Source organism: Strongyloides ratti, scaffold srae_scaffold0000005 (assembly GCF_001040885.1).
Source record: "Strongyloides ratti genome assembly S_ratti_ED321, scaffold srae_scaffold0000005".
NCBI classification, from domain to species: domain Eukaryota; kingdom Metazoa; phylum Nematoda; class Chromadorea; order Rhabditida; family Strongyloididae; genus Strongyloides; species Strongyloides ratti.
The window spans coordinates 38,159-64,208 of NW_020171523.1; the positions used below are offsets into that span (position 1 = coordinate 38,159).

General features: G+C 28.1%; 12 protein-coding genes across 12 annotated transcripts; 3 read left to right on the forward strand and 9 right to left on the reverse strand.

Annotated features, from left to right (window-relative positions):
* Positions 1-84: 84 nt before the first annotated feature.
* Positions 85-2,115, reverse strand: SRAE_0000061300 (Reverse transcriptase domain-containing protein; the record flags this gene model as incomplete). The annotated part of the gene is made up of 5 exons (XM_024646526.1): positions 85-648; positions 717-1,061; positions 1,129-1,538; positions 1,596-1,669; positions 1,718-2,115. The coding sequence occupies 5 exons, from the start codon at positions 2,113-2,115 to the stop codon at positions 85-87; spliced, it is 1,791 nt and encodes a 596-aa protein (XP_024500699.1).
* Positions 2,116-2,511: 396 nt separating this feature from the next.
* Positions 2,512-3,096, reverse strand: SRAE_0000061400 (Hypothetical protein; the record flags this gene model as incomplete). The annotated part of the gene is made up of 1 exon (XM_024646527.1): positions 2,512-3,096. The coding sequence occupies one exon, from the start codon at positions 3,094-3,096 to the stop codon at positions 2,512-2,514; it is 585 nt and encodes a 194-aa protein (XP_024500700.1).
* A 607-nt stretch (positions 3,097-3,703) lies between these two features.
* On the reverse strand, positions 3,704-4,057 carry SRAE_0000061500 (Aspartic peptidase domain-containing protein; the record flags this gene model as incomplete). The annotated part of the gene is made up of 1 exon (XM_024646528.1): positions 3,704-4,057. The coding sequence occupies one exon, from the start codon at positions 4,055-4,057 to the stop codon at positions 3,704-3,706; it is 354 nt and encodes a 117-aa protein (XP_024500701.1).
* Positions 4,058-4,634: 577 nt separating this feature from the next.
* SRAE_0000061600 (Hypothetical protein) lies at positions 4,635-7,800 on the forward strand (the record flags this gene model as incomplete). The annotated part of the gene is made up of 5 exons (XM_024646529.1): positions 4,635-4,739; positions 5,998-6,295; positions 6,381-6,677; positions 6,839-7,207; positions 7,472-7,800. 5 exons carry the CDS (start codon positions 4,635-4,637, stop codon positions 7,798-7,800), a joined length of 1,398 nt encoding a protein of 465 aa, XP_024500702.1.
* Positions 7,801-7,911: 111 nt separating this feature from the next.
* On the forward strand, positions 7,912-8,160 carry SRAE_0000061700 (Hypothetical protein; the record flags this gene model as incomplete). The annotated part of the gene is made up of 1 exon (XM_024646531.1): positions 7,912-8,160. One exon carries the CDS (start codon positions 7,912-7,914, stop codon positions 8,158-8,160), a length of 249 nt encoding a protein of 82 aa, XP_024500703.1.
* A 3,372-nt stretch (positions 8,161-11,532) lies between these two features.
* SRAE_0000061800 (Hypothetical protein) lies at positions 11,533-11,760 on the reverse strand (the record flags this gene model as incomplete). The annotated part of the gene is made up of 1 exon (XM_024646532.1): positions 11,533-11,760. One exon carries the CDS (start codon positions 11,758-11,760, stop codon positions 11,533-11,535), a length of 228 nt encoding a protein of 75 aa, XP_024500704.1.
* Positions 11,761-11,774: 14 nt separating this feature from the next.
* SRAE_0000061900 (Hypothetical protein) lies at positions 11,775-12,216 on the reverse strand (the record flags this gene model as incomplete). Its single annotated transcript, XM_024646533.1, has 2 exons — positions 11,775-11,958; positions 12,008-12,216. 2 exons carry the CDS (start codon positions 12,214-12,216, stop codon positions 11,775-11,777), a joined length of 393 nt encoding a protein of 130 aa, XP_024500705.1.
* A 2,541-nt stretch (positions 12,217-14,757) lies between these two features.
* On the reverse strand, positions 14,758-16,836 carry SRAE_0000062000 (Reverse transcriptase domain-containing protein; the record flags this gene model as incomplete). The annotated part of the gene is made up of 4 exons (XM_024646534.1): positions 14,758-15,114; positions 15,364-15,886; positions 16,263-16,753; positions 16,807-16,836. 4 exons carry the CDS (start codon positions 16,834-16,836, stop codon positions 14,758-14,760), a joined length of 1,401 nt encoding a protein of 466 aa, XP_024500706.1.
* A 277-nt stretch (positions 16,837-17,113) lies between these two features.
* SRAE_0000062100 (Zinc finger, CCHC-type domain and Aspartic peptidase domain-containing protein) lies at positions 17,114-18,585 on the reverse strand (the record flags this gene model as incomplete). The annotated part of the gene is made up of 3 exons (XM_024646535.1): positions 17,114-17,985; positions 18,036-18,234; positions 18,358-18,585. 3 exons carry the CDS (start codon positions 18,583-18,585, stop codon positions 17,114-17,116), a joined length of 1,299 nt encoding a protein of 432 aa, XP_024500707.1.
* Positions 18,586-19,026: 441 nt separating this feature from the next.
* SRAE_0000062150 (Hypothetical protein) lies at positions 19,027-19,275 on the reverse strand (the record flags this gene model as incomplete). The annotated part of the gene is made up of 1 exon (XM_024646536.1): positions 19,027-19,275. One exon carries the CDS (start codon positions 19,273-19,275, stop codon positions 19,027-19,029), a length of 249 nt encoding a protein of 82 aa, XP_024500708.1.
* A 5,272-nt stretch (positions 19,276-24,547) lies between these two features.
* SRAE_0000062200 (Hypothetical protein) lies at positions 24,548-24,976 on the forward strand (the record flags this gene model as incomplete). Its single annotated transcript, XM_024646537.1, has 1 exon — positions 24,548-24,976. One exon carries the CDS (start codon positions 24,548-24,550, stop codon positions 24,974-24,976), a length of 429 nt encoding a protein of 142 aa, XP_024500709.1.
* Positions 24,977-25,013: 37 nt separating this feature from the next.
* SRAE_0000062300 (Hypothetical protein) lies at positions 25,014-25,244 on the reverse strand (the record flags this gene model as incomplete). The annotated part of the gene is made up of 1 exon (XM_024646538.1): positions 25,014-25,244. The coding sequence occupies one exon, from the start codon at positions 25,242-25,244 to the stop codon at positions 25,014-25,016; it is 231 nt and encodes a 76-aa protein (XP_024500710.1).
* Between the last annotated feature and the right edge of the window lie 806 nt (positions 25,245-26,050).

Below are 26,050 nucleotides of genomic sequence, written 5' to 3' on the forward strand. Positions count from 1 at the left end.
TTCATGAACTTTTTCCTATTTAAAAGCCATACCTTTTTTAATCAGCTCATATAAAAGCTTTGCTTTTAAAGTTGCGTGATCAATTTAATCAGAATAATGCATACATTTTCTTAAAAATGTATGTCCTTCCCCCTGATTCTCAGGCCTTTTCATATTAACTATTCCTTGAATCTTCTCTGGATTCGACTTTCTTTCCTCTTTACTCAATAAATGACCTAGGAATATTACCTGATCTTTCAAAATTTCAAGTTTTTTCGCGTTTATAACAAGGCCCATTTCATTTAACTTTTTGAAAACTACATCAAGACGACTAATAAGATCATTCTTAGACTTTCCAGCGACTATTATGTCGTCAAAATAGCAGCTTACCATTTCCATATTACCAAGACCATCATACATGTGATGTTGAAAAATAGCCAAAGCTGAAGCAATTCCAGGTTGTAGCTTTTTTACTGCCATTAATCCTTTAGGCGTGGATACTGTCAGTATTTTCATGCTTTCACTATCCATATGTAACTGGTTGAAAGCGTTTTTTAAATCTATCTTCGCAAACACACATCTACCTGCTATTTTATTAATAGCATCAGTTAAGCTTGGAGTTGGAAATTGTTCAACTTGAAGTTGAGGATTAATTGTACGAGAAAAATCCTCACACAATCTTATTGTGCTTTTTTCGAAACAGAAACTAAAAGTAATGCTCATTTTGAAGTACCAACTGGTTGGAAAATGTTTGCAGCTATCAAACGCTGAATCTCTTTCTTAATTACTTTTCTAAGTGCTAAAGAATGACTACGAGCTGGTACAAACTTTGGTATTGCCTCAGGTTTCAAATATAGCTTTGTATTTAAATTAGAACCATCGGTTCTATCTACCTTATAAAGTTTAGGGTACTTTTCAACAAAACTTCTAATTAAAAATTCAGGTGATTCACTAATTTTTTCAATTTTTCCATAAAATATCTCATTAAGAACTAATTTTAATAAACTTATAACATCCCTCTCGATAAAGCATTTTTCCTTTGAAAATACCCTTAATTCAATCATCGCTCTTTTTCTTGGCTTCTATTTTAGACATAAAACTTCCCAAGATTTTTAGATCATTTCCGTTAACATCTACTAATTCCCTAACATTATTTTTCTTTAACATTGGAGAACCAATACTCTTCCAAATTTCTTTAAAGATAATGGATCTATCTGTTACAGTATCAAGTTTCTCTTTTACATAGAAACCATTAATTTTTATATCAAACTCCTTTGTGAATTGATTACCATTTTTACTTTCAATCATATCCATTTCTAAATTAAACATTGAATTACTATCACTTTCGTTATCACAAAATTTTATTTCTTTAATCTTATTCTCAAAACGTTTCCCACTTCTGCACACATATTTTAGATGTTTTTTACGGCTACATTTTCTACAAGTTGCATCCTTAATACGAAATTTTTCTTTACTGTGTCCATTATGTACACAGCATTGACATTTCGTCCCATTAGAACCAATGTATTCAACAACGTTACTTTGTCTAGGATTTGCTGCTTCATACCCTCTACAAAGTTTCACTACTCTTTCCAAACTGATTCTCTCCTACTTACTTGCAATTATAAATTTCTTTGCTCCATCATCACTTAAACCATTGACAAAAACTGTGCTAAAGAATCTATCCCTTCTATTGCCTTAGGACTCCAAATTGCATTCTCTGGCTAAAGCTAATAACCTTGAAGAAAACTGACGAGCATCCTTATCTGTTTTTTGTTTTAAATTTGTTAATTCAAGTCTTAATACCAAAATACCTTCTTTCTTTGTTCCATACAAATCCATCAAATTATCCACCAGCTTTGCAAGCAGAGTATCTCTTAGTTTCATTGGTTCTAGCTTCGACATAACTTCAGCAAAAGCTTTGGAACTCATATCTTTTATCAGGACCAATCGCTGCTGATTTTCATCCGTAATTCTCGCTATAAGAAAAGCAACATCCAAACGCTCAAGCCAATCATCAATTCGCTTTTGAGAAGCATTAAATTCTCTGATGCTTTGCACATGCTTTCTTGTGGCCATAGCTGATCCTTCTATTTTTAGCAAATTTGCCGTAATTGTACCAGACTGCGACATCATGTTCTGGAACCAAACGCCACTTTAGTGATCTTAAAGTAAATACAATTTATTACTTAAAATCATAGACTTAAATATAGTAACAATTATCATATAAAACTCAATAATATTTATATAATTACTAATATTCTAATTTCCTATTCTACTTCAATTTTTTATATATAACACATGTATTTCCTAATGGTGTCTATGATTTTCATCCCAGACATGGGATGATGTAGCGGCAACTCGAGAATCCCTAGAAGGAGAATAGTAATTCAAAGGTCTATATCAATAATACAATAAAATATAAAAATAATAATTGTTAATAAGTCTTCCAGCATATTTAAGAGAAGGAACTAGATCTTTAAAACAGTATAATATATCGCTATCTGGAACGTTTTTCAACTTTTCTAATACTTAGGTCGGTAATAATCTCCAGTCCTCTTCTGTTGGCATATAGATAGAAACCCATTCTAAGAGTGAATTTCTTGTATTTTTAAGCTCTCGTTTCATATGATCTATTAGATTCATTTGATCTATTATTTTTTCTAATTTCTCCATTTTATCACCGAATAACGTTATTTTTTTCAAGTACATAAAAATATTCTTTTCAAGCTGAACAGAGGCACTATTAGTACTATCAATTGATTTGACATTCAATCCAGATGCAACAAGACTATACATAGACGATATTATTGATGGAAGAATCTTGTTTATATCACTCTTCTTAGTTTGATTTGGAATAATATGATGAGCAAGAATGCTTTTCACTTGATCAGGTAATTTTCTCATGTCGCTTAGTATCTCTTCATATTCTCTTGTAGTAAGGAAATCAGAAAAAGGTAAATTTTGTTGTCCTGATTCTCTCCAATCTTGACTAAAGTTTGTCTCGATAGCATAATGCTTCTCTGTTTCGGTGCCCATGATATCAGCAAATCCTGTTTGTCTCAAATAATCATTAGGATCCATGGTGTCAGAAGAATCAGGTAGTTCTGCATTCATCGGGACATCATTCAACTTACTATCGTTTATTTTTTTTTTCCTATAAATGCTGATAAATGAATTCTTAACTCGTAAAGACCTTAGATGCTGATTGTTATTGTTAGTCTTCTTATTCAAAAAGCTTAAACAATTGATAATACAAAGAAGAGAAAACTGTAAGAGAGGATTGTTGATATCGGATATCAAAGTATTGATCGTTTTGGATCTTTCTATATAATTTATTCTTTTTATTCCGATCAGTTTTGTCGGTATTCTCCAGTTTGGATTCAACTTCAGCTTTACCACTTCTTTTGGTATCATTCTTTGGCCTCTTACATTAGCCATCACTTTTTTTCTGGACTAATTATTTCCACTCTGCTGGTTACCATCCTATACTAATTTCTTTCCTCCATAGGAATATTGTGCTTTCCTATCGTAATTATAAGCAAATAGTCCGTATTTTCTTAGATAGCTTTTTCCGATGATGATAGAAAATATCATTCCTTCCACAATATACAGTTCATCGGTCTTTCCGACATCTCCTGTTACATCTATTTTAACCATGAATTTGCCTAATACCTCTAATTGGTTATAAGTGTTATCCACTCCCATAGTCGTTTTTACTATTTCAGAACTCCCAATTTCTCTCCATTCGTTCTTGTTTTATAGCTGATAGCGCGCTTCCATCATCAATAAAGGATTTAATTACCATCCCATTTATCCTTAAATTCACGAACGGGTGATGGTCCCCTTCTTCCTTCTCTATAGCCAGGATTGTTTCCTTTCCGCTGGGTAACAGCCTTTCTATTTGTTCATTCTCCACGTTACTCATTTTTCTGTGGGCATCTCTACCTCCACTTAAAACACCTTCTGTTGTTTCATTGTTAACATTTCCTTCCAAAGGTATCCTTTCTGATTGAGTTTCAACTGCCGGAGCTCTATGGTTATTGTTTGATATTGTGATGTCTTCTTTTGTAATCATCACTATTATTTTTGTATTTAAAAAAGAATTTTTAAAAAATAAACCACTTTTACTTATTTTATTTTTGGTGATATTTATTTATTTCTGTTATATACCACATGGTGCCCCCGGTTATGAAAGAAAAAACTTCTTCCAATCCTTTTATTATTTTAAAAAATCTTAAAATTTCTTTATTTAAGCATCACACCGATTAAGCTTGTTTGCAATTCATATTTTTTAGTTTTGACCCTACTTTTTTTATCGAAAATAATATTGATGACTTCGAAAGTCTTTCGTCATTTGAATTGTTATCAAAAGTCACCCAATATTATACCGATAAGTTGAGGAAGAATTCGATATTTACGACCGTTTATGTTTATTAATTAACGACTTAAAAATAGATTACGATTTACGTAAATTATATTCATCTATTATTAATGAAGCTATTGATAGAATTAAATTTTTCAATGCTAGTAATTGTGATGTATTAATTATTAAATTTTTCCTAGAATCAATTTCCCTTAAATTTCGACAATTTCAAATATTTAAAGATTATCTTCCCGACTCTATAGTTCTATCTGATCGGTTTAGCGTCTCCATGAATTGGGACAAATTAGCTACTTCTACATTAGTCAGAAATTTTCGTAAATCTCATTCTACTATTAAGTATGCTAATCTTATTAAGACTGAATTTAGTAATGAAGTAAGTAAAGATACTAAAGATATTAAACCTGCTTTCGGTATCCGTCCTTGTCATTATATTATTCAACAAGCCTTTTTTTAATATTGATGATGAAGCATTAGTTGATTCTGCATGCGGCGAGAATATATTATCATTGAATATATTTAATATAGTCCGTTATAAATGTTTTCAGAAATATTATAATAACCTCTTTCGCAGATTCCTGTGGCGAATTTGTGTGTGCTCTTTTGAGCATCTATTGAATTTTTTAAAGACAAAACGTGGCCGGCCATGAATTTGTTAGACATCAAATTTTTGAATTCAACTTTATACCACTCCAGATTTTTATTCGCTGTTTCTTCCACTATTACACTTTCAGGATTGTCCTTCTTTCGTTTGGCTATATCTCGCTGTATTATACTGTCCACAACACTTTCGGGTGTGGTGATGATTTTTCTCTTACGTAAAATATCAGTGATATTTATTATTGGTTTTGGTCTATTTCTATTAACATCTTCAGTTTCTAGAAAAGTTTCCTCGCTTTCTCTGCGTGGTGGTGGTAGCTTGGGCACTTCAAAATTATCCGCTCTATTGTTTTTCTTCTTTCGTCCTCGTAAGCTACGAACACCTTTTTTATTCTGTAGAATTGTTTCATAATTTCATTCTCTTTTTTGTTGTTGCTAACAATTTTCATCTTTAGATATCCTTTAATTACGTCTCTCAATAATTTTTCTGTTAGCAATGCGTTACTAGATAAGCAATTAGTGCACCGATAGATACAATTTTGAATGCTTATTCCATCGAGGAAACGCAAGTAAGGATTATGCAAACAGTTAGTGGCGTCTTTACTCAACATATCCAGAAAGGCAGCTTGTGCCATTTCTACCATGTCATTTCCATCCTCCATTTTTGTTCTACGTGTTATCCAATTCAAGTCGTTTATTGGAGTTGAAGAGAAGTTGGAACTACGCTGCTACATTCGGATAAACTCGAGACTGAAACCGATTTACGGCACGACATATTGAAATTCTCTACTGTGAAGATTTTTTTTAATGAAGAAACTGCAGATGACGTAGAATAATTATCATCTGAGATTAGAAATTCTATTAACCTTAATAATACTATAAATATTATTCTCCTTAATGGTTCTCGTGTTTCTACCATTAGATCGATCGATGTCATTTTTACCTGTCCATTTGCTAATATCGACAAACAACCGTTAACCTTTTTTGTTTGTGATGTTGCTTTGAATTTCTTAGAAATTAATACCTGTGTTAAGTTTAGACTTCTGTCAAAGTTAGAAACTTTAATTCTTGAGAATGAACCATTACTACGCGATAATTCTTCATTATTATGTAATATTAATACTGATACTATTCATAAAAATAGCATCCACCGCATTAATAAATTTCTAGAAGATAATCCAGCATTATGGGATGATTCTCATGTATCTTCTACAACATTTGTTACTATTCCTTTTCCTACTGATTTTGTACCTACTAAAGCACCTTTAATTCGCTTTGCTAAACATCTTCGTGATGTTTCAAAAGATATATTAGATAACGATTTTAAAAAGGGTTTCCTTTGTTAATGTTTCAAAACAGTCTGATCAAATTAGTAATTCGTTTACGACCAAACAACAGGGTAAAAACCCCCGTTTAGTAGTTAACCCTAAGAACTTGAATAATCAAATAATTATTCCTAAGCATATGACACAAAAGATGAATACTATGAAGGATATTCAAGAAAAACTAGCTAATTATTATAAAGGTAGTTCAGACTATTGTTTTTCTACGTTTGACATTAAGTCTGCATATAGAAATTGTAAGCTTCATCCTAATCAGTCAAAGTATTTACAGTTTGTAACTGAATTCGGCACTTACGAACCTACATCTCTTATTTTTGGTTTAAATGTTTCATCCTATCTTTTTATCCATACTTTATCCCGTATTATGCAAGGTATTGATTCCGTTGTATTTTATAGTGATAATGGTCTAATTTTACTAAAAAAAAAGATCACGCTAACGTGGTTATAGATATTTTATCACGTTTAGTTAAAGTCAGATAGAAAATAACTTACGATAAATGTCAATGGATGAAAGATGAGGTATAATTTATAGGTTTACATATTTCTAAACATGGTATTTCTATTCCTGAATATAAAAAAATTCAGTATAGAAGTTTCTCACATCCGACAAATTTAATTCAAATTAAACAATTTGTTCAATCGTTGAATTACTATAGATCGATGATTCCTGAATTTAGTAATATCACCGATAATTTTTATGCTATGAAATCTTTTAGATGGACAGATATTGAAATATCACAATTCAATAGATTAGTTGACATTTTATCTGAAAATATATTTCTATCTATTCTACCTTCCGACATTTCTTCCTTCTCTCTGACGATTCAAGTATCGTATCGTTCAATCTGTTCTTCATTATTTTGGCGTTCTAAATCTAATAAAGACTTATTCGATCTTCAGGGTAGAACTTTTAAGAGATCTGAGACTAATTATTTATATCATAATAAATTCTTATTAGCCGTGAAAGAAAACTTATTTGCTAATCAGAAGTTTATTTTGAATTTACCTATTTCTGTTATTGTCAATAACTCATCTTTTAAATCTTTTTTTGATAATCCTTCTGATATGTTTCCAGCTCAAAATATCTTTTAAAGATTAAGATTATTTTTAGAATATTTTGACATTAGATTTATTTATTCTCGAGAGAATAATTAAATTAGTAAAGTCAGAATTGATTCTATTCTCATAGATTTCACACAACCTATTACTTTATGTGCTATGAAAAAACTCACTAAGATTGACGATTTTGACTCATATATCAATCTTGCTAATCTAATTAACAGTTATTCTTCTGATCTTTTTGCTCCTATTCTTACCAAAATAGCTTGTGGTATTGTTCCTGACTCACAAGACATCTCTACCTTACCCAAGATTATTGCTAAATTTATTAATAACGATCAAATTGTTTTGGATTCTAATAACGTTATTCGTATAAATAATAATGTAACGAAGTTTATTTTACTCTTAAAGGTAGGACAAAAAACACATGACTGAGTAATTTCTATATTACTCGATCCTTTTATACCCTTATATGGGCAACGCCCATATAACAATAAGATCTATATACCACAATTATTTCAAGATCATATTTTATCTTATTTACATATGTATCATCGTAGCTCTACAGCTATGATTCATCTAGCTAATACTCTTTTTGTTATGATAAATTGTACTTCTTTAATTCGCCAATATTATTCTAATTGTAAAATATGTATATATATTCGTCGTTCTGGTTCGAGTCACATGTCTTCATGGCTGAAATCTGAACACTCTCGTGAACGATGGCATGAAGATCATGTTGCTGTGAACGGTAAAACTCTATTTTTTATGTTGATAGCTATAGTAATTTTTTAATTTTATATCATTTACATCCATATTCTATCCTTAAGTTACAAAAAGCACTTATAAATATATTTACCTTATACGCTACTCCGTCTATAATTGTCTTTGATAATTTCCTTTCGTTTGTATCACTTTTATTAAAAAAATTTCTTATTGAACATAACGTTGTACATATTTATTGTATTAAATATGATCATCGTTCTAATGGCCATATTGAAACTCTTAACTCATTTGTTCGTAATTCTATTTTTACAATCATGTTAAAATTTATATTAATAATTAAAATTAATATTTAAAATTAAGAATATTTTTTAAAAGCATTTCTATTACATTTTATATTAATAATTAACTTTTTATTTAAAATTAAGATTCTTTTTTTTAATTTGCTATCAAATTGTATTAATTATTATACTACTTATTAAGTTCATTCCTTTAAAAAAATTAAAGAAATAATAATTTATTAATTTTCAAATTCCATTAACTTTTAACATTTTATTTATATTTGTTTTTAATATGCAATCATATATATATTTCACTTTAATACCAAAATTATTTGAAAAAGTATACATTCATATTTCTTTATATTAAATTTTTTTAACGTGAAAACTTTTGAAATAATATCTATTTTTCAAAATAATTAATTTTTTAGATAAATTAAATAATTTGTTATTTACTATAGTACTTAATTAATATTAAGTGCTATTTGCATTTATTTACAAACGATTATTTTTTATATATTTTTTAGATTTTTATTAAATTGATAAAAGACTTAAATTTTATTTCATATTATTGATATTGTTATTCGATAATTATACTCTTTATTATTTAAATTTTGTAATACACATTATTATTTTACTTCTTTAAAACTGAAATTATTAACATAATAAATCTCATATATTCAATTATTTATTCTTTTTTAATTATTATAAATGTTAAATGTAAATTTCTTTTTTTACAATTGACACACCATTTTTATATTGATTTAATAATATATATAGATAATAATTAAAAAAATTTTATTAGAATAAATTATGATTGCAAAAAAAAATTACTTTAATTTATGAATAATACTCCCCTTCCTTTCTTTTTTTATTTCTTTTCAAATTTGATTTTCGTTTTATGGAATAGACGATCTTTCGAATCGAGCGGAATATACAAGGTACATTAATACGAGATACATTAAAGAAGGTGTAACCAGAATAATACAATGAAATAAAATAATCCTCCTCATCGTAGTAACCTCAATTGAAATAGATAACTAAAATTTTATATAAAATTAAATAAATAAAAAAAAATTAAAATAAACATACTTTATAATCTTCGTGGGTTTTAGTTTTTCTTTGCATACTGCTTCTTTCTGTTGAAATGTCAAACTATATTTTATTTTATTTTATAACATTGTTTTTAGTTAAACTAGAAATAAATAATTTTTATTCTGGTATACACACCAATTTAGTAACCCCTAAATGGCTTCACCGAAACGATAAAAAACGAATGACAATAAATTTATAAAAATTATCACTTATATACTAATTAAAAATCATCTTACCAATACAATAGTAAGGTTATCTCTTAAAGACTTAAACTCTAGCTCTCCTTAATCTTTCACTCTTACAAAAAATTAAATAATCTTAGAATGGGTTGTTCTAAGACCAGTTATTAATGTTACAAAAAACTTAAAAAATTATTCCAAAAAAATACTTCACTTACCTTGTAAAGCACTGCTTTTCCGCAGACAGATACTAACACTTAACAGCAACAATTTTATTCTCCAAAACACAATAAACATTAACAACAACGACTAACAACAAACTAAAACTTCAGATCATCCCGTTTTGTACTTCTTTTCAATGAGAACTTTGTTTTTTTCTAAATAAAATATTTTTATTAACAACTAAATAATAATAACAATAAAACGTACCCTTTTTAGTAGCTAAATGGATTGGATACGGATTGTGGCCCTCCCTTCTCTCTTCTTGTCACGAAGATGTCTACAATATTAGACGACATACGCGAAAAGAATGGCAACAACTACTATCAGAAATCCACAAGCGATTTCTAATTTGATATTTAAATTGGCAGTGACTGTTATCGTTGAAGCGGCTTCACATGGAGAAGCTGGTTCTGCATTGTATCTGAATTCAATCATAATTTGCAATTTCCAACGATAAATTCTGAAATAAACAAAAAAATAAATTAAATTAATTAGAATTGTTAAATATTTTATTAACGTCTTTGGGTACAATATAACACATGAGTCAAAGTTATTTGACTCAAAGATATAAACGACTACTTCATCCTCAATAAAAATGAGTAGTTATTCTTTGTTTTCACCTAAAGATTGCTAATAAATAGTTAACAGACAATAAAACGAGAAAAATTATCGAAAAAAAAAAATAATAATATTAATAAATATATAAATATATATATTAATAAAATATTCACATATAAAAAAAAATAAATAAATGGTTTTGAAAAATTTAAAATCATCACCTCTTCTCGAGGCTTATAAACGTTCGTTTGAAAACAAATTTAGACTGCAAAAAAAAAAATTAAAAATAACGATTTTTATCTAAATATGGTAATAATAGAATATTCTTTCAATTATCAATGATCGAATGTCTTTATTTTTAATTTTTTATTCTTTTGTTTTATTTTTATTTTATTTTTTTATTTTTATACTACTTTTCAAATAACCTTTTAAAAGACTTTATGTAAGTTTGATATTATAAGCGTTTATTTTAGAAAAATATATATTACATTATGATAATCGAAAATGTTGAATGATTAGTTTGAAAGATAAAAATGATTTCTCCGAATAGAGTCGTTCCCTTCATATGAGATACTTGTTATATAGAGCCAAATTATCAAACATCCCCGCCGCCTACATGAAATTACGTTCGACCCACTACTGAACAAGTCCGCTTTCTTTATAATCTTGATACAATTTCTTGAAAGCTATTTAATTTTTTTGAAATCCTCTCCAGAAATCTTCCTAGCAAAATTTCTTAACTTCTGTTGACGAGTTTTATTTTATGAAAATATTTAACATTTACAATATCATTATAAAAACTTGAATAAATAATATTTGTATTATGTTCTTCAACATTATTGCTTGAACTAGGAAATCTAGAAAATAAAAAATTTGTTTCAATTAAATCCTTGTATATTAATATTTTTTTTTCAAAGCAACACAATATTTTGCACATTTCTTTAGTTTTTGTAAATATTAAAATCGCATTCATTCGAAGTCTATTTGTAATCTTTAATGTTGTGGATGATAATTTTAAATAAAAATCTTTCAACAAATCATGTCCAATGGATAAATTAACATCAGCAAGTTTTGAATGAAGGTAAACCAATATAAAAAAATTATAACATATATCAGAATCCAAGAGGAATAAAGAATTCTTTGTTCCAGTCAAATCTGAATATCTTTTTTATGTAGGCATTAACAGGAACTTCTTCTTCTCTCATAATTTTATACATGAAAATATTACTTTCTACTTGCAATAATGATTTAGCAACTTTACATCTTTTAATTAAAGATATATACCGCAATGTTGGTGCTTCCTTATGGTAAGTTAACAAAGTATCATTAATTCGTTCCATTTTTTCCGAAAGTCTTATTTATCTATAGTTCTCAAGAATGTAACAAATTTCTTAACTGATAAACCATCTAATAATTCAGCAATGGTTTCAAAAAATAGCGTTGAATAATCTTGAAAATAAACAGTTAATGCTTCATTCAAAAAATTCCTAACACAGTGGATTTCGTCTTCAGATAATTTGTATTTCATAGAAGGTATTCTATAATATTCCATTTCTACTTAATATTTTTATCGACGAGACCGCTGACTTGGAATCACATAAAATAGGAATATCCGCTTCTGCAGTTAATGTCAACGCTACCAATAAGGCTTCAGTTTCCATATCCATATGTGTTAAATCTTTTTCTAAATGACAAAACTTTCTACCTGACGAATATCCCACTAACCAACAAAAACTTCTTCTAAGATTTGCTACGACTATCACATTAAACCCTAACGAGTTATTGCTTCTATCCATTGCACAAATAATATCTTTTTATCTAATTCTCACCACTATTTTTGCTACTAAAGACTTGTCAAACTTCTCAACCTCTTCTTCCCCAATACGAGATCCAATGTCGAGCCATTTTTCATAATCGACATGCGATGCCACAGATAAAACTGATTTTTACTTCATGGTTGGTTAAAAACTTCACACAAATTTACCCTCATTTCTGATGGCATCTTCAGCAATTTATCACATTCAAATCCTATTTTAAGTAAACATTCTGTATTTACTCCTCGCCAAGACATAAATTCTGTTTGTTGAACTTTCTATTCTTTCCACTAATATACTTTTACTACCACATAATAGTTGGATTCAACATCTTCTACTACATATACTTGTTCTGACAATCTTTCAACCAAATATCCAGCTTTCCATTCATTCGCTGATGCTGATTTATAATACACAGGTTATCATCATACTTCTCCGTATACAAGTACGAATTTCTGAAGCCATAATTATCAGTGAGCCCAATTCTTTTTTCCAGTGGTGTCTTCTCGTTTGCATTAAATATATTTGAATGGTGAGCGATTTAAATAATATCCAGGTAATCCACCATTGATCTATTATTTTCCTTTAATTGCTTTTTTAAACCTTTTTTTAGTATTTTTACTGCTTGCTCTGCAGGTTTATTTGTGCACGATTCATACAGAACTGTAAAAACTTGAACCGCTTCTCTCTTGGAACAATAACTTCTAACTGATGCTGAAGTAAATGTTTTATAATTATCAATCACTAATATCTGGGAAACTCCATTTCTAGCAAATATTTTTCTTAATGTCTTTACCACCTATGAACTATCTTGTTTCTCAATTTTTTCTGCCATAAAAAAATTTGAATTTACATCCACTATCACCAAAACTAATATATTTGATATTTGACCAAAATCCATATGCAAATGCTGGTTCTCGCCCGTGGTTGGTGTCTACTCCGTTATCTTATAATTTTTTCTCTTCCCTGTTACTTGGCAAACATGACACTTTTGATAAATTTCTATCGAACAATTCCTAATTTTAGTGGCTAGAAAGACGGATCTTACTTTTTTTAACATATTTTCTACACTATTATGCCCTTCATGAGTTCATTCACTAACTTTCATATACACTTTTCGATGTATAAAGGCCTTTCAAAGACCATGATAATATTATCTTTAAATTCCAAACCATTATAACTATTTACAAATAATTTTTCATAACTCAATTTTATTGGTAACTTATTAATTATCTTATTCTTAAGTTTCTCATACTCTTCGTCTTGTACTCCAGATATATTAATTAGAATCTCCAACTGACAAACGCTAATCTTCTTAATCTGTGACACATATGACATACACGAAAAAGTTTCATCTATTTCTCTTCCAATTTCAAGTTGTAACAATACATTTCACATTCTGTCTTTTATATAGAAATTCGAGAAAAATGCGGGTTAGAAAAATTACTTTTCTTATTCTACACACTTACCAAATATGCATCTATTGTCCTTATCTCTGGTACAAAAGTTTTTGTAAAACCAGAAAATTTTACTAAACCCAGTCTTACTGCTAGTGCTGATTTTTCGATGGTGGAATAATTTTTCTCGCACTCCGACAAAACTTTAGATCTTATATTAATAAGTTTTTTCTTGGTATATTTATCTTTGATGTTTTCCTTCTTTCGAAAATCACTCCATAACGTAAAATTCACTGCTTCTTGAGTCTACTCCACTTCCAGTATTAATCTCTCTTCTTTTCGATTGAAATATTTTAATAACTTTCTATAACTCAGTCTTGATTTTATTAAATTAGTAAAATTTTATTGGAACAATTATTCTCTACAAAAAAAATAAACAATTAATTAGATAAATTAAGTTATATAAAAAAATGAGAAAAATTCGAATAAATATAATTAATTATATTAATTCTGTTCATATTTATAGATAAAAATGCATGACAATTTAAAATTTTCATCTAAGATTGACATGATATGCTACTCATATTAGAATTTATAACACAATCATATTTGTTGCAAAAATGGCATTCATTCGTGAAAGGGTCATAATCTTTTTATAAAATATAATTTGATTGGAAATATTAGACCACATTTAAACGTCACTGCAAAAACATGCAATTTGAATAGTTTTAACGTATCTTTACCAATTAATGAAACAATTTCGATTAATGCAAGAAAAACAAATACTATTTCACAATGAACATTATAAGCACTGAATGATTTTCTTTTTATTATAGAGTAATTTATATAAAATCAACTGGTACTTTGAACCTAAAAATATAAAATATTACAATATATCAAAAAAGAATTAACTGAATCATTACTTATAATTTAACCATATTTATATAACTTAAAATCATTCAAATTTTCATTACATAGCTTTTTTCTTTCTTATTACTCAATCACATCCTCCCCTTTTAAGTTATTTTCTTCAAAAACATAGAAGCCACTTGACGCTTTCTACCTCTGTTATCTCTATTTTCAATTCTGATTTGAAATAATTTATCCTGCTGCAGAACTTTTTCGATTACACCCGGAGATATTCCTTATCAAATTTTGACTTTTTGAAAACATTCTTTACCAAAACTTTTTCATTTTCACTAAATTGCTTTGGAACACCACAACGTTTCTGATTTAACTTGTGATTTTGCAAATCTCTTACCTCTGTAGACAACAATTTTACAAAATCTTGTTTGATACTTGGTTTCAAGTCTCCCAAGCTTACTTCAATTCTATCTTCTTCATCTAAAGAAATATCATACTTACTTAACGGTCTAAATCCAATCTTGTTTGAGAGAAATGTTTTGTTCTTTAACTTTATAAAGAGTGTATTATCGAACACTGTTGACATTACTAACATTGACATAATACCTGCGTTTTGAAGCTTTACATAAGTCATCTCCATAGGCATAAGTCCTGACACAACTGGTTTAAAAAAGATCTTGAGATTGGTATCAACATTTATCTTGAATTTCCATTAATGGTTTTCGCGAACTATTTTGTTGCCAGAATAAGAAAATATTTTATAACTAATAAGTGGAAACAACTTTTGTATTCTAGAAAGGATAACAGTTTTTGGATTTCTATCCACAATCTTTTGCTGTACATTAAAACTTGCCAACAATTTGCTTACATGCTCTTTCCTTGATTCCTTAACACGAGTTTTAATTTTACTAGGGTTAGTTCCAAGATTTATTGATATGACTATAAGTTCGACAATGCAATAATCAAATGTTTTTTCCATCTCTGAATCCTTGTAATTTTTTAGTAGTACACCCAAAAATTGTTCTGGAACAAACAATTCAACCTTATAATCATTTATTAAATCCATTAAGTTTTGCTTTGGTAAAGAAGTCTTCTTATCAAAATAATTAGTTACAATCTGATCAAAAACTTCTTTGAGACTAGTATTTTCATCATTTAATAAATCACCAACAGCTTGATTAACAATGTTGTCAGTTCTTGTTTGGTTAACTTCATGAGTAACAGGTTGGTTAATATCAATAGGAGCAAGAGGTATTTTAGGCTCTTGATTGTTCTTACCTGAAACGTATTCAATTTTCGGATGATATTCATTAATTGCCATAATATAACGTGACATATGATCAGAAGCAGGAGGTCGAGATTCAAGTACATTCTTTAATGGTTTATGATCACTATAAATTATAATTTCATGTCCAAAAATCCAATGATGAAAGAAACGCAAACTTTTCAAAATTGACTTTAACTCAGTATACAAAGCTGGTTCAGTTCTTGTTAATTTTTCTCTTCTTTTGCTGTAGTATCTAAAGGTTGAAATTTCTTTTCTTCATTTAACTGTCCAAGTTTCCAGCAAATGCATCTGCTGATGCATCAGTATATAAGTAAAATTTTTTAGAAACATCAGGAATACGTAAAACAGCCTTTTTGAGTAATTCTTTAGCTTTGTTGAAAGCTTCTTTTTGAGGTTCTTCTCAAGAATAAGATTGAGGACGAGTTAAAAGTTGTTCTATTGAAGCAATGTTTGGTAAAAATGATCTGAAAAAATTTAACTTGCTTAGAAAACGTTTAATTGATTTCATGCTTTTCGGACGAGGATATTCAACAATGGATTTAGTTGAAGTTTCACAACGATAATATTTTCCTTTTTCAATAATGTGACTAAGATATTTAGTTTGTTTGTTACCAATAGAACATTTCTTTTTGTTCAAAACTAGACCTGCATTTTCCAATTTTAATATTATTATATTAACAATATCCAAGTGATAAGATTGAGGACCAATAGAAAGTACCAAGATATCATCAACATAAATGATAACATTTTCTTCCTCACCCTTTAAAATAAGATCCAATATTCTTTGACATATAGCTGTTGTTGGTTTAAGACCATAAGGCATTCTTTTGAAAGCATATAAAATATTGGTTTTTGGGTCCCTAAAAAAAATTAAATTTTGACTGTCACTAGGTAACGGAATCTGCAAGAGGAATTGTTTAATATCAATTAATGTAAACCATTCAGAATTAGCTAGCTTATAAACAACATTCTTAAAAATTGGCACATAATAATTAAAATTTTCAAGATGATAATTCAATGGACGTGAATCAATACAAAGTCGAATTGTTCCATCTGGTTTACTAGCAGTTGTTAAATTCAGAATGATTTTTAAAATTTTCACTTCATGTATTACATAATTTTTTAACCAAGATAAGATGATTTCATGTACTGGAGTTTGTCAACTAATCGGAACTTCATATTTTTCAAATTTTGGAATTTCTCCTTTTACAATTATAGAAGGAGCTTCATGTATACACTTACCAATAATATCATCTTCAAAATCATAGCAACCAAAATCTTCAGAAATAATATTATTTATTTGATAACAAGGATATTCAAAAAGAGGAATTTAACAACCTTTCATAGTTAATTCTCCCAATTCATAATCTAAAATTTCTTTTATTTGAGAAAGAAAATCTCTACCAAGTAAACAAGTAAATTTATCAGACGGAATTTCAGAATGTTTGACAATAAAGAATGTTGCGTCATGTAATAACGGACCAATTTTAACACGCAATACAGATTCACCAAGATAAGTAATAGCAGACTTATTCGCACATGATATTAAAACATTAACAGGATTAAGACAAGCATCAAGTTTGAAATAAAGAGATTCAGACATTAAAGATTTTTCTGCATCAGAATCAAGCATAGACAATACTGTAATATCATTTACAAAATGTATTGGAACTATAAAATCAATAGCATTTCTCGTTCCACACTTTAAAATTTTATTCATTTTCAATTGCTTATTATTTTTTTTATCAGAAGTAACTGTAATATTATTGCATTCGACTTTGGAAATAGATGTTTTTTTCTTATCAGAATCATTGCTAGAACAGGAACCTATTTTATGATTCAAAGAACCACATTTAAAACAAGAATTAGTTTTCTTTTTGCATTGTGATTCCACATGACCCACTTTTTTGCAAAAATTACATGATTTAATTTCATTTGAAGAAAAAGGTATATGAGTGATTCCTTTATTTTTAACATTTTTATTGATTTTATCCATTGCCAAGGCCGTACACATTTCTGTTATAAGATCTCTAATTGATCTATTACCTAAAGAAAACCCAACTACATTTGCTAACATTTTATTATGATGAATTAAAGTGATAATTCTAGTATGTATTTCATAACTAACTTCTTCTTCATCCAACTTTGGGTGTGCAGTTTTAACAAAACTAGCCAACTTCAGAAGTGATTGTTCAAGATTTTCTACAGAATCTGTTTTAATTTTAAAACATATTTATCTTCTTAAAGCATACTCTCTATCATAAGAATCATTATAGTTTCTTTCAAATAATCTAACAGATCTTCTAAATTATCAATATTTAATTTTCTGATTTCTTTGACTACTTGTAAATTTAATTTAAATAACAATATGTCAAGTTTTTCTTCTTCAAGTACCTTATCTAATTTAAAAGCACATTCAGCTTGATAGATCCATGTCGCAGCATCTATCTGCTTTAAATCAAAGATCGGAATATCTTTTACATAGTGATTGGTCATCTTGCTTTAATTTAATGCCATCAATTTTTCAAATTTTTTGATGATATTTTCTTGTTCTATTAAATTATTATTATATACGTTTGCAGATTTTTCTTCTTCAAACGTTGAATTAAGCTCAACACGTAACTTATCTGCGTATTGACAAATTTGAAAAATTTTACTAACTGGATCCCACTTTTTTGCTATAACTAATTCCCAAGTTTCACCAATAACACCTTCACTTATTTTACCAAATCGGGTAACTAATATATCTTTTATTTGTTGATAAATGTTATTTTGTTCAGCACTTATTTCACCACTTAACATTTACAGATACTATTGTCTTTAGGAGCCTTACCAGTAATTTATATGGCTCCATAGTAGTTTCCTTGTTAAATGTGTCTGAAGAGTTCCTCTTTTTTTCAATTTTCTGACGGATTTCAAGTAATTTATATAAAATAAACTGATGCTTTGACTCTAAAAATATAAAAACATTAAAATATATCAAAAAAGAATTAACTGAATCATTACTTATAATTTAACCACATTTATATAACTTAAAATCATCCATATTTTCATCACATAGCTTTTTTCTTTCTTATTGCTCAATCACAATAGGGAAAAAAAATTTGTTGTCCTTCTTGTAATTTTTTTGATAAAATCAATAAATCTCTCGTCATTTAATAAAAATTTAATTTCACATGGATTAATCAACTAATTAAACTGTGGTAATGAATAATGAATAACAGTTGCATATCGTCTTGCTCTTTAATTATTTAAAGCACGCCTTTGATTATAGTTTGCAAACATTTGATGCATAATACCAATCATATAAGTTCCACTGTCAGAAAAATAAGTTATAAAAAGATAAACACTTGAATCGTTGAATCTTACATTTTTATTTGATTCACAGAAATAATCCATAAAATTTTTAACAATTATTCTAAATCCTAATTCTATTTTTAATGTAATTTCTTTATCAAATATTTTTTGTGGCGATTTAACAAATTGAGACATAATAATATTATGTAAAAGTTTTACTTTCATTTCTGAAAATTTAATTTTATATTGTTGGCTTATTTCTGAAGATTTTACAACCAAATTAAGAAGCACAAAGATGGCGTACCTTATGGCCACCTGTTTTGGTTCGGCCGAAGTTTCTTGTTCGGCTACTATCTCCGAATGGGGATAGCTAGCAATAAAATTACAAAAGTTAGCGTCATAGAACTTATTGAAAGAATAAACAAAACAATTTATTATTAACAACACTTAAGCATCCAGAAAATTATGCAAGTTTCTATTATCCTCTCTACGCTTTTCTTTTTACACCCACTACATTCTTTAATAACAATAAACATAATATAGCAATATTCATACATTTTCCAATGCCCACGGCATGTCTTATTGATAGTCCCCGCCCTTCGCTTCTCACGGCCGCTGAGTCGGAGGGGCCTCTGATTCTTTTCACGAAGGGCTCTTCATATCTTTTTCACAGCTAGACTATTTTTATCTTCATGATTCTTAACATTTGTAGCGGTTTCTGTATATCTCGGTGGAACCTCTTTATGGCCACCTGTTTTGGTTCAGCTGAGGCTCCTTGTTCGGCTACTATCTCCGAATGGAGATAGCTAGCAATAAAATTACAAAAGTTAGCGTCATAGAACTTATTGAAAGAATAAACAAAGGGATACGAAGGGATCAAAGGAATGAATAATATTGTTAAAAATTAAGACTATTTGTTGGAGACAACGCCTTCAGGCATATGTATATAAACCTCATCTTTATTGAGGATGAGGTAGTTCTTGTTTTGATTGTCTACTTTTAATGCTAAATAAATAGTTGACATGGGGGTTCCACCGTTACGAAACCGCTACCCACACTATGAAACCGTAAGTTTTATCTATATATATTAAGTCCCCATACTAAAAACAAAAATATTGATATCTCTCCAAATTATTGCTCTATTATATGAATCTTTCAACCATTCTTGGAGTAAGAGCTTTAGAAAACTTTCATTTCTATATGAACTTCTAAAATTTTTGTATGATCACGAAATGTTTTCATCTTGAATGAATTCCTTTCCTTTTGATCAGATAATTAGTATATTTTCATTTTATATGACATTCTAAAACTTTTTTTTTGTAAGATTACCAATAATTTTTTTTTTATCTGAATTTCTATAATTTTTGGTAAGATCCTTAATATATTCATTTTTTTCAATGAATTTCTAAATTTTTTTTGTAAGATCACCAATAATTTTCATTTTCACATGATTTTCTATAATTTTTGGTCAGATCATTGATATACTCTCATAGTATATTATCAGGGCATTTGAAAAGTTTTGAGCCTCACTATGATGGAGTTAATATTTTTCTCTAATAATACCGACATTATTTGACGTTATCCCCCTTAAGCTTAATGCTTTTTTTTCATCTAGATTCCATGGCTTCTATACCCTCTTTGAAGTGATTTTCTTCAAGACCTTCAAAATAGCCATCTACGGTTTTTGGAAGCTCTTCAATTGATGAAAATCTCCTCCACTTAAAAATTTTTTGAATCTAGAAAACAAATAAAAGTCAGATGAAGCTAAATCTAGAGAATAGGGTGGATGTGGCAATAATTCGTAGCCCAAACTTAAGATTTTTGACAATAAAGTTAAAAAACGTATAAGCACGCTTATTGTTTATAGTAGAAAATATTTCAAAATCGAATGGTTTTAAATATCAATAGCTGATAAAAAAAATTGTCTTATCAGTTAGGGTTTTTTTTTATAGTGATAAAAGAAGTTTCTCTTTAAGATAGGCTTTATATTGGTTTTATTTTTTAATGACTAATGCCTTAGGCTCAAAACTTTTCAAATGACCTGATAAAATCCATACACTATAATAATCCACTTCACTAATTATTTATGTTTTTTGGTTTATTTTCTAATTTTTTTTTCTTTTTTCTTTCTTCACCTTTAAATGTTACTTTTTTGTGTTTCATTTTTATTGTTATGATACTTTTTTTTTTGCGACTTAATACTTATTCTGCAACACTTGTTTATTATTATTTTATTTTTTCCCTACTTTTATTTTATCTTATTTTTATCGTTTTTACAACATACCTGTTTGCGACTAATATTGTGACATTGAACTTACGACTACAACAAATAACACTAAAAATAGACAGAGACAATAAATAACAACAAACCTCTAAGTAACTTTATAACAATTAACAACATAAAGAAAAATAAACAAAAAAAAAAAACAGGCAAACGCGAAATAAATAACTAAAACACAACAATAACACGAAAAAAATAGAAATAAATACAAAAACTACACGAAAATAACATAACATTATAATAATTCTTCATTATAATTTATTTGGCATAAAATGAAAAAAATTTTTTTGGGACGTATACCTTACTTCAACATTACAAGCTTTCGCTGTAGAACACGTTTTTTGTAGAAATCTTATTATTCCAGTGGCCATTGCTATTATTTGTTAGTAATTTTTATTATTTTTATTGTTTTGATTGTTTTTTTATGCTAATTTTTAATCAAATTCATTTAGCTTTTTTATTGTTTAGTTTAGTTTTGTTTTGTTTTTATATATCCATATGACCATTTTAAAACATTACCTTAATGCTTTTTGAGAGGATGTTGGAAGCAACGCTTCCAGGCATATGTATATAAACATCATCCTCATTGAGGATGAGGTAGTTCTTGTTTTGATTGTCTACTTTTAATGCTAAATAAATAGTTAACATATTTATATTAAAATTTATTTCCTTCATTATTTCGTGGGCGTTGACACCCACGACGCGTATCTTATAGAATATGATATACATTTATCAAGAATTTTTAAAAGCTATTGAAAAATATTTTTTAAAAATTCAACATAATTAAAATTTTCATATTAACAAAGAAGGAAATGTTTAACAGCTCTATTTAAAATATGTTTTTCAATTTTAATCATGTTATTATTATCACTTTTTAAAATTTTCTCAATAATTTCAAAAGTTTTTGAGAAAGACAAATTGTTCTATTTTAAATATCAACATTAAAATTTTTAAACATATTTTTTTGAAGATAAATTTTTGGAATTTTTGAATCTATATAAACATCACTAAAACAATTATCATCGAAAAGTTCTTTAACATATTCCTTCAAATCCATAGTATATTCATTAAAAATTTTTTGATAGTTTTCTACAATATCTAAAAAATCAAAGTTTTGTAAGTTTTTTTATCTTCTTCAAAAGCAATATTATTATTAATAGTATCATTAACATTTTCTAAAATATCAGCAGATTCAAGTTTTCGTACTTTTGCTATTATTATCATTATTATCAATAATTTCTTTCATAATATTTAAATGATTAGATTCCATGTCTGTAAAAAAAAACTATTATAATTTAATATAAATTCTATTTTTTATTATTTAAAACTCTAATATATTAATTAATATTAAAAATGTAAATGATAGATAAAAGCAGCAATTTAATTTAAAATAATAAAATATATTTATGTATACAAGAAAAAAAGCAAGCTTATAATCAAACATATAAATTATAAAAATAATAAATTGATAAAATTTCTTACATAAAATATTTTAAACACATGATTACAGGTTTAATTTTATAAAATATTCGATAACGATAAATTTCCTACAACTATTCTTGCATTAAGAAAATCTAATAAAAAAGTTAATAGAAATTGAGAAAATCAAAAAATGATGAATTAAAGAGAGTATAAATAATATTAAAATTGATAAGAAAGTTATTTAGTTTTAAAGGATGATATTTATTATATATGTGTTTAATTGTAAGGGTAATAAGTCCAATAATTTTAAAAAATTTTACTAATTGTATTAAAATTAACTAAATTCTTTAAATTAAAGTCAAATTTCTGGTTAAATTTATATAGAAATTAAATAATAAATGTCTTTTTATAACTGATTTTCATATATTAACCTATTTTTGAAGAAATATTGAGAAATCTAACAGTTTTTGGTGGAATATATTAAGAATCTGAAATATAGCAAAGCGTTAGCGACTATTAAAAGACTCTGAGGAAAGGTTGAAGATTTTTTTTTGGTTTTCAGAGACAATCTTATTGTAAAATAAATTTTTATAGCTTATTTTTTTTTCTTAATGCGGTTAATGGTTATTTTATTATTTTTTTAATTTATTTAATTTTCTTTATTTTTATGTGGATTTCGGTGGTTATTATGTATTAGAATGTGTTATACGGGCGTGACCATATAAGGGTATAAATAGGGTGAGTGATATTAAAAACCTCAGTCTTGTCTTGTATATTGTTCCCTACCTTAAAAGAATGAATAAAACATCATAACATGGAGGTTCCACCGATCTAGTCGGTACTCCGCTACACCACTACCAACACCCTATTTTTCAATTTTTTTTTACATTCAAAGAAAAGGACAATCAAGACTCAAATACTCCTAGTTATCCTGCTTCGCATCCTCGCTACATAAGATGCTCTACAGTCGTATGCTTTTTTTCCTTCCATTACTGGATAGAAATGATTAAACTAACAGTCTTTTTTCGAAAGCCATTGGTTTCCCGCTCGTCTAGAAACTTTTTAGCAACTTGATCACTTGCAGCAGATTGTCTACATGTCCGGGTAGCTCTCGGTGGTTAACATGTTTTCGTTAGATAATAGACGTAGCGCATGTTTTCTGGCATATTGTACTATCTTTCTTTATAAGATAATTCAATTTCCACTTTACATTTCACAATATTAGGTATATTCACCATTTGTAGTATGAAAATGACCGGTTTTTCTTTACAGACATTTACTTACGAAATCCACGCGTCTATTGATACTGTACTCTTTATTTGACTTATCAGATAATAGTACATTATTAGTTATAATTTCACTCGACATTTTAATAATGCATAATCAGTCTATAACAAGTTTGATAATTCAATCGTCTAGACACTAAACTCACTATGAAAATTAAATTGAAATTAATCTATTCATTACATTCAACTTTACATTAACTACATCTTCGTAATCTTTAAATTAACTAGTTCTCATTCTAAAGACCACTACAATACCTTTTATTAACATATTTTAATAGATACGCCAATGAATAGTCTGATTCATTGTTAGGTAATTATACGTAATTACCTCTGAGCACTTTAATAATAGACCCTATTATTAACACTAAAGACGGATTAAAATTGTATATATATATAGACCATTTTTTTTACCAGATACCTCACTTCCACTCCTTCACGAAAACGATGTTCTAGTACCTCTCCCATATATCGTTTCTCAATGATAAAGAACAACTCGATTATCTTGATTGCAATACAAAAATTATCCTCAAAAAAAAGAAAAATTGAAACCGCATTCAAAACAAATGCTCGTTTACTGAAGCTAGCCCTGAAACGCTACTCAACACCTTCTGCCAAAGCAAATACGCTAATTATATCTCTAACTATCGCACCCGACTCAACACCGATAGTAGACGTTCCATCCACGAAACAGAGAGGGAGACCGAAGAAAGCGACCAACAATGAAACAATTACCCCAGAAAAAACAATACAAAAAGCAATAATGAAACGACGTGGCAGACCACGCATGACAACAACAACATCACCGCAAAACGCCACAGTTTTGCCAAACACAGAAAAACCACTTGTTAGTACAAAGAAACGTGGACCCCCACGTAAATTACCACAAGAGATACAACAGAACGGATGATAATAAACTACTAATCATAACCATTTTATTGATGTATTCAAAAAAAAAAAATATAATAGATAATAACTGCATTCTTGACCTGAAATACAACCTCTTTAACTTCAACAAAATTTTTAAGTGCTTCACCCATATTTTTATAAATATCACAATGTACACTGGATCCAATACCTTCACAACCTTCACCATCTGCATTAACACATTTTTCTGGTTTACCATGAATACCAATTCTTGTTTCACGATGAATAAAATATTTTTTTATTACCATCATTACCTTTACCAAATACCTCAACTTTACCACCAGATAATTTGAAACATTTATTTTCCTGTGCATTAATTATTTCTTCAAATTTAACACCAGGAAATTTGTATGATGGAAATTTTATTAAAGTATTTTCTTTACTTAGCCACTACTTGGTGAACATGGAAAATGCCTTTCAATTTTTACATCAATATCATTAGCTCCATAACAAGTTATAACTCCAAATACAAATAAATTAATAGCTATCGTTTAATAAAAAAAATATATATACACAACAACAACACTGAATAACAATTCAACAACATTAACATTTAATAAGAACAACAATGTAAACAAAAACGTATAAAGTAACCATAGCACAAAAAGTTTAGAACAGTAAAATCAAATTACTAAAAAGAAAAATTTTAAAAGTAATCATAAATTGAAACCACTTACTTTCTTTTATTATAGGCATCTTTTCCTCCAACGATCCATAAGTTCCACACAACGAAGGCGGGCGAGCATAAGGGGGGAACCCTCATTCTTCTACTCTCCTTTTGAACTAGCGATGTCTCCAACGTCCAAAAAATATGCAAACCATGAATAGAAATAAAAATACACCACTAATAATTAGTCCAATTTGATAATTATTTATCGATATCTGTAAATTAACATCTATAGACAACATGGATTTGGAAATAAAAAAAAAAAAACACGACATTAGATGTATAACTATTAACAAACAAAACATGAAAGAGAAAAAAATAAACACGAATAGACGAACGTTACAACTAAGCATTTCAAGAAAAAAAAAACAAAAAGAGACAATTTTACTC